The sequence below is a fragment of the Pyxicephalus adspersus genome, chromosome 4, assembly GCF_032062135.1.
Source record: "Pyxicephalus adspersus chromosome 4, UCB_Pads_2.0, whole genome shotgun sequence".
Lineage (NCBI taxonomy): Eukaryota > Metazoa > Chordata > Amphibia > Anura > Pyxicephalidae > Pyxicephalus > Pyxicephalus adspersus.
In genome coordinates this window covers 16,723,567-16,735,351 of record NC_092861.1, presented here as the reverse complement: position 1 = coordinate 16,735,351, position 11,785 = coordinate 16,723,567, and the positions used below count along the sequence as shown (strand labels likewise).

General features: G+C 38.5%; 1 protein-coding gene across 2 annotated transcripts in view; it reads left to right on the top strand.

Moving 5' to 3' along the window:
- LOC140328126 (b(0,+)-type amino acid transporter 1-like) overlaps nt 1–9,567 on the top strand; it is a 12,987-nt gene extending 3,420 nt beyond the window's left edge. For both annotated transcript variants that reach the window (XM_072407492.1, XM_072407493.1), the window contains exons 2-7: nt 2,773–3,528; nt 4,255–4,388; nt 5,356–5,485; nt 7,739–7,863; nt 8,545–8,632; nt 9,083–9,567. In XM_072407492.1, coding sequence (XP_072263593.1) covers nt 2,797–3,528; nt 4,255–4,388; nt 5,356–5,485; nt 7,739–7,863; nt 8,545–8,632; nt 9,083–9,313 — 1,440 coding nt within the window. In that variant the 5' untranslated portion in view covers nt 2,773–2,796 and the 3' untranslated portion in view covers nt 9,314–9,567. The remainder of the gene's footprint in view (nt 1–2,772; nt 3,529–4,254; nt 4,389–5,355; nt 5,486–7,738; nt 7,864–8,544; nt 8,633–9,082) is intronic.
- The last annotated feature ends 2,218 nt before the right edge of the window (nt 9,568–11,785 follow it).

The window sequence follows — 11,785 nt, the reverse complement described above, 5'->3', positions numbered from 1 at the left end:
TTATCTACAGGTTAGCGCCATAGCTTGTTTTGTGGGAGCCATTTACATGACCCCCCCCATAACAGGGCTACAATCATATATGATGGACATGGTTGGTCTTTCATCTTAGTACTTGGTTGAGGCTGATACAGCTGTATAGTTATTTAAAGGTTTGTAGAAAATGTACTCTATAGTATACTATGTGGCTCTAGTAATGTATTCTAGTGTTGCCAATATACATCTTTTCCCTATGGGAGCATGGATGGGTTATACTCATTTGTAACCAGAAGGGGGTGCTATTGTACAAGTCTCAGTGGTAATTTAAAAAGGACAATATGACTTCCTGTAACAATCTTCTTTATTTCACTCCCAAGTCATGCAAAACATTCTTTTCATTTCAGAATAAACCCATTGCAGTCCAGTGCATAAAACATGCATAGAACACCCCCAGCTGTTAGTACTTTATGGAGGTTAGATTTCATAGCAGTTGCTATTAATATGTGCATTTATATATTTTGTAAAAGTAATACTTTACAAATCTGAATATCTATATGAGAAGCCTGTGATGTAGGCTGCCACTCTCTCTCTTGTAGACCAGGCAATATCACCCAATATTAGGAGTTTTTCTCATTACAGGTATTCTTAATGCTGAACTGCTTCAAGCCCTCATTTCAAATATATATGTTTAGATATATTGGTTAGGAAATATTTATTTCAGGCTTAACTCTTTGACCATTTTTACTTCCTGTCTCTGTGACACCCATAGAAAAAATGAGGAGTGTGATTATCCCTGGCAGGCAGGAAAGTAATACAAACCCAGACTTGTTCATGGTGCCCTCGAAGGGACTGAATACATGGATGAAATACATATAAAGGAGCTGCGGTACCCACCAAAGGATTTGTATTTTGTCCATCCAGTTCTAGGATTTACTCACCCCTACCACACAGCACAGCTCTTTCTGGGAGGGCAAAAAACATGATTTTCTTCTCTACTGCAGTTTAGTAATATTGAGAGATTTTGTCTCTTTCCCACTCCCTGATTGGACAGTGCAGGAAGAAGCAGCACAGAGATGAGCTATTCTTTATATCCCCCAGCTCTCTCTTCCCATCACTGTGCTCCTTGCTCTCCGAGAACAACTAATTGGCTCCCTGTGCTGCTCCCCTCCCCAGTCTGAGCTCATCTGTATATGGGCTGATAATAGATCAAATTTAGGAACTTACACTGCTTGTATTATATATATATATATATATATATATAAAATCATCTATTAATGAACTGCATTGACAGAGTTATTAAAGTTTGCAAGAATCCCTCCAAATGTTGATATTATTACAGCAATGCCTACAATATAAAATAGTGAAACAAAACAGACTAATAATAGCAATAATAAATAAATAATATACAATTCACACAACACAACTCACATCTGACTCATATTACCCCCAATTTTTGGGAACTTTTTCAAAACTTCCCATGACGGTCATAGCTGGTGTATGGTTTATTTTAAGAAATGCACTGCTATGTACTCAGTCTTACAACCCCTGAAATGTGTTAGAGACACAATTGTGTCATCCAGCAATCTTGTATTTTCACACCCTAAAACCACATTTCCGGATCTCATTGCAGTTTTGTGTGCGCAGCAACAGCTCAGCCAGTTCAGAGCGAAATTTATCTGTAATGTCCACTGCAAAAGTTAAAAGTGAATTTGAGGCATTGGGTGATGTAAGGGCACCATTGTGGTCCCCTAAACTACACAGGAATATTTCACTCACACTGCTATAAGGAACTTCTAGTAGTCAATGTTGGGTGAATCAAGACATAATCCTGCCCCTGTACAAATCATTGGTCAGACCACATTTGGAATATGCAGTCCAGGTTTGGGCACCAGTTCACAAAAAGGACATTGTAGAATTAGAGTGCAGAGAAGGGCAACTAAACTAATAAAAGGAATGGAGGCGCTCAGCTATGAGGAGAGATTAGCTGAACTGAATCTATTCTCCCTTGAGAAGAGATGTTTAAGGGGAGATATGATCACCCTGTATAAATATATAAATGGTTCATATAGAGAACTCTTTCCCCAATATTCACTTTGAGATCATTACAAAGAACAAGAGGGCACTCTTTGCGTCTGGAGGAAAAGAAGTTTAAGCTCTGGATAAGGAAGGGATTGTTCACTGTAAGGTCTGTGAAAATGTGGAATCGGCTCCCTCAGGAAGTAGTTTCAGCAACTATTATAGATTGCTTTAAGAAAAAGCTGGATGATTCTAGAAGCACAGAATATAACTTGGTATAAAGTAAAAAAAAACAGAAATCAGTGATCCAGGGAACATCCGATTGCTTCATGGAATCAGGAAGGAATTTTTTCCCGTTGGAGCAAATTGTACCAGGGTTTTTTTTGCCTTCCTCTGGACCAACTATGTCTTATATCTGGGATTTATATCTGGGATATGTTTATGGCCCTATTGGTTAAACTTGAATGACTTATGTCTTTTTTCAGCCTGACCTACTATGTAATTTAGGTATCAGAAACATGGAAAAAATCTTTACATCTCTGTTTAGAGAGCTACAGAGTCTTATTTGATTGGTAGCATTTTCCCTTTATGCAGAATGCTGGAATTTGTATTATTTCATGGCTGAACATTCATTAACATACCATCTTTGTAGCCCAATCTGAAAACATAAAACTCATACCTGATCATTGTTGTCCTGCTCCTCATTACTTGTGGAATAATGCATTATTGATCATTGGCTGCAGACCTGTGGTATGTTTTACAATCACATTTGTTTTAAAGGATCCGAGATAAGAAGACTCCAAGATGAATGAAAGGATAAAAGAAGATTCTTCTTTGCCTTGTGACGGGACACAAAATCTACATCTCAAACGTGAGCTTGGCCTTGTTAGTGGCATATCCCTGATAGCTGGCACCATGATTGGCTCTGGTATCTTCATGTCTCCTCAATGGGTCCTCTATTACATGGGCAGCCCCGGAGCCAGTCTATTAATATGGGCAGCCTGTGGCATTCTGGCAATGCTGGGCGCTCTTTGCTACGCTGAACTTGGTACTGTTATTAAGGAATCTGGAGGAGAATACATTTATATTTTACGGAATGTGGGGACATTTCCAGCCTTCCTCCTGGCATATACATCGGTTTTTGTGGTCAGACCAGCTGGCATAGCTGCCATCTCATTTGGTTTTGCAGAATACGCTATGGCGGCCTTCTACAAGGACTGCCCACCACCTCAGGTAGTGGTGAAAGGCACGGCGGCTGCTTGTATCCTCGTCCTGAGCATCATCAACTGCCTCAATGTCAGGCTTTCTGCTTCTTTGATGAACTTCTTTACAGCTGCCAAGCTCATAATCTTGCTGGCCATAATTGTGGGTGGTATGGCGCTCTTAGCTCAAGGAAACACCCAAATCTTCCAGAATGCCTTTGAAAACACAGCTGTAGGTTTTGGCCCAGTTGGAGTGGCTTTCTATCAAGGACTCTGGTCTTATGATGGATGGAACAACCTGAACCCTGTGATAGAAGAACTGAAAAACCCAGAGGTTAGTTATAGCACCATACACATAAATAGTACATAAAGTCTCACTTTTCCATGTACTCTTCAGATTGTTTGTTTGAGAAGAACAGGAATGCATCCAGATGTAGCTAGGACAAAATCCATATTCAGGGTTAATCAGTCCAGAGGTTTTGGTACCATTACTAGAATCCCAAACCTGTCCTCAAATTGCACCATTATTGTATTATTTTTTTGTTTTTTTATTATTTTGTTTTAATATGTTTTATTGTTAGAAGAATTCTTGAGACACCAATAACGTCACCTATGCATATATCAAAATTCCTATTTAGCATTCTCCAGTGCATCTCCACAAGTTTAGATAGATTTGCCCTTTGAGTGGAGGAAGCTGTGTCCTTTTCACCACATCTAGATATCTTGGAAGGATTTGGAACCCTTTTCAAAAATGGAACTCTGGGTTCTCCTTAACAAAGCGACAAAGAGCAACATGTTAACTACAACACCATGGCAGACAATAAGTAAAACATTATTTAATGCTGTGAATTAATGCAGTAAGAACAACACTACGAATCTTTTACTCCTTTTCTGATACAAATATAGAAGTAATTATAGTTGAATTCTAGCCACTCTGTTATTGCCCCTATCTTACCCTCCATAATGCATACTGATTGGCTACATTGGACTTACCTTTAGTAGTTAGGTCTTCTTTACTATTTTTTATCTACATGTATATATTTTATTACCTATGTTGCAGGTGAATCTTCCACGGGCTGTGATGATTGCAATTCCACTAGTAACATGCATCTATCTTCTGGTCAATGTCAGCTATTTCACAGTGATGACTCCACAGGAATTTCTTTCTTCGGATGCTGTGGCTATTACATGGGGGTAAGTTTTATTTTTTGCAATATTATCAGTCATAAAATGGTATTTGTGGGATTCTTTGGCTGGCTCATTTGTACTTTATAGCAGAGGTCCCAAACCCGGGTCCTTGGCCCACTGGTCGGCTGCAGCTGCCTGACAGGTGGGCCGTGGCTCTGGCCAGTTCACCCCCCAGTGAGGTCAGGAGGAGGACCCTGCTTAGGGGAGCGTACCGGCCAGAGCTGCAGACCACATCTCCCAGAGACATCAGAGGCTCAGGGCGGTGGACTGGTTGTGTCACTGGACACAACCCGCCCACTCTCCCATCGCAGGTCGTAGTCTGAGAGTGTCCAAAGACACAACCCACCCACCGCCCCCTGCGATGTCTCCGGGAGACGTTTGGCCAGTATGCCACTCAAATGGGGTCCTGGAATCATGACCACACTCTGTGGGGAAGTTTCTTCCCCTTTGAGTGACACACGGCTCCCCGCGCATGCACAGTCCATGCATTTACTGCTCCACAATGTGATAAAGGTTGGGGATCACTGCTTTAGAGCACCTATGGTATGGGCAGCATGGTGGCTCAGTGGTTAGCACTCTGGCCTTTGCAGTGCTAGGTCCCAGGTTTGAATCTTGGCCAGGGCACTATCTGAGTTTTAGGTTCACTCTGTGTTTGCGTGGGTTTCCTCTGGTTTTCTTCCCACATTCAAAGCTTACATTGGAGTGTGGTTTTGAGATATGTTTATGGTAGGGATATTAGATTGTGAGATCCTTTGATGGAGAGCTAGTGATGTGACTATTGACTTTTGAACAGCGCTGCATGATATGTCGGTGCCAGCAAAGTCAGATTCACTGATTTACAAACAGACTCCAAGTTGTCCTCATGGATGTAGCACTGGACCTTCTTCTTGTTTACTGCCATTTATGCATTTGAAAACTAATATGCTTTATAGGTGCCAATGTAACTTCTTTTTCATGCTCATTTTTATTGCAGACTGAAGGTTTTGGGAAGCTGGACCTGGATAATATCCCTTGGTGTGGCACTTTCTACTTTTGGCTCAGCAAATGGAATCTTCTTCAGTGGAGGGCGAGTTTGCTATGTGGCAGCCAGAGAGGGACACTTGGTAGGCAATCTTTTTAAGGCTTCGGCCTCCGGGCCTGATTTATTAAAGCTTTCCAAAGCTGGAAAGGATACACTTTCATCAGTGAAGCCCGGTGACCTGGAAAACCTGGAATGGATTTCTTCAAAGTCAAATGTTTTGAATCCTGGACCAGATTTATTCCAGGTTTGCAGGATCATCCAGCTTCACTGATGAAATTGTATCCTCTACAGCCTTGGAGAGCTTTAATAAATCACGCTCTTCATCTTTATTGCTAAGAAAAATAAAAAATGTTGGATCATGATATATTTTTATTAGAATCCACATTAATGTATAGCAACTCCAATCCTATAGTTCTCGCCGTGGCCATTAGGAAATGTTAACCATGACGTCTCCTTTTAACAATTGAAAGTTAGGTTTGCACAGAATATCTCATGTATAGCAATGACTTTGTATCAGCCAAGAGCTGACTGTGGACAATATGTAACAGTCCTGTATGCAAGCATCGTCTTACGCTTTCTGGAGCCATAAACAGGAATGTAGGGTGTTTCTGTTTAGCAATGAAGAAGGAAAACAAAGTCATCATTTGGAACACTACGGAGTGTCCCAAGGTTGGTTTATAGTTACATAGTTAGCCAGGTTGAAAAAAGACATAAATCCATCAAGTTCAACCACAAGGGAAATAAGCATATCCCAGATATAAAACCCTATAACACATAGTTAATCCAGAGGAAGGCAAAAATAAAAATCCCTGGTACAATTTGCTTCAACAGGGGAAAAATTCCTTCCTGATTCCATGAGGCAATCGGATGTTCCCTGGATCAACAGTCTCTGTTATTTTTACTTTAAAGCCTTAATACCCAGTTATATTCTGTGCTTCTAGAAAAGCATACCGCTTTTCCTTTTCCCATCTATAGTATTTGCTTAAACTACTTCCTGAGAGAGCCGATTCCACATTTTCACAGACCTTCAGTGAAGAATCCCTTCCTTATCCGGAGCTTAAACTTCTTTTCCTCCAGACGCAAAGAGTGCCCCCTTTCCCCTTTGTAAGGATCTCAAAGTGATTAATCTGGAAAAGAGTTCTCTATATGGACCATTCAGATTTCCTAACCTGAAAAATACTAAAACTTAGAAGCATACAGGCATAGGGTAGTAAGTATGAACAAAAAAACTAACTCTATGTACTCTAATAGCTATGTGCTTTGCATAAAACATACCTGCTACAAATACAATAGTGTATGTTATATTCCACTCTAGTAATCCACCACACAATGTAGGAATGGCTATGTTTCAGTATATATTCCCATTTCTTCAGGCCATTGATTTTTTAAAACCCACTCATTAAATTTATTTCCCCTAAATTTGTTTATTGGACGGGGTTCTTAAGGTCGTCATGCATGAAGTAAGTGGGTAGGCTGAAATTGTATTTATTTTATTTACTTATATAGCACTGACATAAGACAATTATATGCAAAGTCCATAGTCATGTCACTAACTGTCCCTCAAAGGAGCTCACAACCTAATGTCCCTACCATAGTCATTAATACAATTTTGAGGAAAAACCAAATAACATAAATGCATGTTTTTTGTGTTGTGGGAGAAAAGCCACTAAAACACTGGGGGAACATATAAACACCTTACAGATAGTGTCCCGACCGAGATTTGAACCTGTGAACTCTTCTGGTTCTAAGGTGACAACACTTCTTCACTGTATTGGTTAGAGAAGCATTATTGGCACCCTAGGACAGGAACCCATACCATCAATAGATTTTTTTATCATTATTCCTCTAGAAAATAGTGCTATATAGTGCTAGATAGTGCTAAAAGTAAGATTAATAGTAAGATTTTACCAGATGTTTAAACCAGTGTTGCTCATCCAGGGTGTCATGGAAGTCTAGGGTTCCTTCAAAGGTTGCTGGAAGATCTTTTCAGGTCAATTACGATTGGCATCTATTATACTATAATGTAAGAGCCATTCTTCTCAAGGACTACCAGGCTATGTACCATTCATTATTGACAGGGATTCCTGGGACATGAAAGTTATCTCAAAGATTTACCCATGCTAAAAAGTTTGAGAAAGACTTGTTTAAACTATTTACACACAAGTTTAGTAAAAATTATACATTCACCCCATTTTATTATATTTCATGCAATAATACAATTCATGCTTCATGATAATGTAACTGTTGTTTATGAACCTATATATAATAATATTATTATTATCTGTATACTTATTTTGCTTTATTTATTAAGCATTGTGAAAAATTTTGCTTTCAGCCAAATATTATCTCAATGGTTCACGTAAAACGTCTCACACCCTCCCCTGCTCTCATCTTAACATCCTGCATCTCATTAATAATGATCATTCCATCTGACTTCAGCAGTATTATAAACTTCTTCAGGTAGGTGAACATATTTCATCATATCTTTTCACTTATTAGATGTTCGGATTCTTCATACATGATGGATACTAAATAGTATTTTAGTACCTATGATGTTCTACCTAGGGTGCTCCTAGGATGCAGTGTCAGATAAAGTCAAGACGTTCATTCCAAGACAAGGTGCTGTGCAATTCCAAGGCAAATGACAGGACGGCTTCTGTGCCCTCTGTATAAGAGGCATTAAGTACTGGAACCACCATTGTGATGCCTAAATTTCTATGTTTTCCTGCAGATTAGATTATTGTCTTTTGGGAAGAAATGACCACTGGATGAGTTATACACTGTATGGGCAACATCACCCTGCAGCAGACCAAATTCTGGGGGTATCAAGAAGACAAACAATAATACTCAAACAATGGGATCCCCAAGAAAGGAATTCCTATATATATATATATATATATATATATATAGATATATATAAAATGACTATTACCCATGGTGATGACCAGTTGTAGGACTCCCCCTGCAATATAGATACTCATCCACCACTGTTCTCCATGTTGCTTCTTTATAATTATGAAATGTGTTTAGTTCTTACATTTTCTTGTCCTTATTCCATACATGACTGTATTCTAACATTATTCTGCCATTTTAATATTTGCAGTGATATTATCTGATTACTGTAATCTTGTCTACATTTAGCTTTACAGCCTGGCTGTTCTACGGTACAACGATTTCTGGCCTGATATATATAAAGATTAAGAAGCCGCATATTCACAGGCCGTATAAAGTAAGTCGTGTTTTCTGTTCCTTAGCCGTATCTGCAGTTTATGAATACATTAAAGTAAATGAAATTCCACATCATGAATAATTTCCTTAAAAGTAACCTATTATTATAAAAAAAATATTTCTAACCAGAATTAATTTCCAAGAACTATTATGATAAGTTACGAGGTTGTTGTAACCCTGAACAATTTTTGCATGAGAGTTTGGCTCTGTATTTTAGAACATTGTAGGCCCTATTCATGGCATTGGTAGTCCATGAAAACAAGTTTAGGTTTTAGCACATTTCCAAGGGATAGAGACTTGTTTCTCCTATAGCATGTAAACTTTACTCAACGCATTGTTGGCTAAGGAGCAACTAGAGTAACTAGAGTCCAGGCTCCTGTGTACCCATCTCAAATCATAAGCAGAAGATATAATTTTTTTCCCCATATCCATGACCTTGTTTTTATTTCAGGTTCCGATCATTATCCCAGTCATTGTCCTTGTTGCAGCTGTGTACCTGGTCCTGGCACCCATCATCGGCAGTCCTCAGCTGGAGTATCTCTATGTCGTGCTGTTTATCCTGAGCGGAGTTATTGTTTACATTCCTGTGGTCCATTATAAATGGTCTCCTAAATGTTTCCGATTCATCACTCTCTATCTGCAACTGCTGCTGGAAGTTTCTCCAGCCGGTAAGAATAACTGAGATGGAGCCTGAAGACATCTGTGTCCCTCTAATCTCCATACAGATCCCAGTACTTCCAATTCCTGTGGACAAATGTTACTCTACATCTATGAAACATTCAGTACTTTAAATCAGGACAGTAAGATAGTACACCTTGTAAATAGAAACTGTTCCTTGTTTTTTTTAAAGTTTAATCTGCATATAGTTTACCTTTTCTGGTTCCGTACATGCTAAAGAAAAGTTTAATAAACCTGCCATTTTGGATGAATACCTTATTTTAGCCCCATTAGTATCATTACCTGGCCTAGGTGCTTCTCTTTCTAATCCAAGCAGATCAAGGCATACTGCCTCACTATTTTTCTTGATTGACCGGTCAATATTTAAATGCACGGTTGGCTCAGAGGTTAGCATCTCGGCCAGGACACTATCAGCATGGAGTTTGCAGGTTCTCCCTGTGTCTGCGTGGGGTTCCTCCGGGTACTCTGGTTTCCTCCCACATTCCAAAAACATGCAGTTAGGTTAATTGGCTTCTCCTCAAAAATTGACCTTAGACTATAATAAAGACTAATGTTAGAGACATTAGATTGTGAGCCCCTTTGCGGGAAAAGGCTAAATTAAAAGGCTAAGATAAATTCTATAAGGTTAAGTTGCAATAAAATCTTTTATTGAGTACAATTTTCATAACAACAACAGTTTTTAATAAAATACATAAAAATAAAGAGCCAGTACGAATCTCCTGCAGAGACAACTAATTGTGTGTTCCTGCTGTTGACACGTTTTGCGGAAAACAAATCCGCTTCCTCACGACAGAAATGGAAATCTCCAATATTAACAAATAATCAAACAATAAACATTTTAGTACATATGCACAAAACTTCTTTCGAAATGTATGCAGGACAGTTAGTGACATGAATAATGTGAATATATCAGCGCTCATTGTCATTCCCTGCAGAAAATATGTCCATGACAAGTTTACTTTGTTTACTTTTTCTAAACATTTCAAATGAATTTTGTGATTTAATTGACAGTCTTAGGAAGCTTTAAAGTAAAATTGGTGTCATAGTTTGTCTTGCACATAATTTGTGACACAAAGCTTTGTCTATAAACCTTTTAAAAAAAGAGCCAACGTGTTCTGCAGTTCTTTACAGAATAGTCATGCCATTTCTCAGAGGAGCTTACAATCTAATGTCCCTACCAAGACAATTTGGGGGGAGAAGCTGGCTAACCTAGCAGTATGTTGCTGAGATGTGAGACAAAACCCATTGAAATATGGTGAGAACATTCAAACTCTATGAAGATGGTACATGAATGAGATCCAAACTTTAGACCAAAGTGCTGCAAGGAGTTCTATGCTTTACCAGTAATGTACAGCGCTGTGTAATTTGTTGGAGCTATATAAATCCTGTTTAATAATAATAACAGTACAACAGATATATAGTAAGTTGAGGTTCTGCACAGGAAGCATAATATGCAATTAAACATCAGTTACTATCAGTTTTAAATTTCATTTAACACTATACAGATTACCGCCTGAATAAACAGGAGATTCCTTTAGAAGAAGCCAAGACATTTTCCTGTCCTAGGATCTGTCATAGTTGTCAAGCAGAAACAAAGTAGCTTCATTTAGGTATCACTTGAAAAATGTGTGCATGTGTTAATGAGGATGCCTGATCAAAAAGGATCCTGGTTTTGACTCCCCTCTCTAATTCTTGGTCTAAAGGTCTAATTTTTGGAAGTAAGATTTTATGCAAATAACAGTTTTCAAAAAAAACAACCTAAGAATAGGCTGAACTCAGTCTCAGATAAGTTTAAGAATAAATACATTCAGTCCAGGTATTTATTAAAGCAGCTGTCAAATTAGGGTTAAACTGTTAATAATATACCAGATATATCAGTGTATTTTTACAAATCATTCGCTAAATATGTGTTTTGAACGTTCCTGTTCTTTTGCTTTCAATTATGTGCTGAAAGGTGCTATTGCTCGGAGGTGTATGCTGGATGCATCATTTAGCATATACAGAGGTCTGACAGCTACAGAAGCAAAAGCAAACTACTAAAATAAACAGCTTCCAAACCTAAATGTTACTATAATAATTTAAAAATGAAGGGGAGTGATAACCTATGCAGCAATCTATCAAGTTAATTATTTCCAGGTGTGCGTTTGACTCCACTGGTAATGCTTCCTACAGTGATTTACCAGGGTACTTATTACTTCTGTAATGGAGATTTATTAGAAATGTACAGTCTTATCCTAAGCATTTGTCAGCAATCTGGAGGTAAACGATTAACAAGATGGTATAGGATGCCATTATAAAATATATTCACAAACCTTTGAGACTGACTTGCCCATGTGGGTATGACCACTAGTGTTGGTGTTCGGTTGTCCTTATATTCGACTTGAATATGGCTGTTTGAAATCAGATAGACCCGACACGAAAAACACGGGATTCGATGGCGCAAACTCATGTGTAAAAAAAAAAAAAAAAAAAAAAA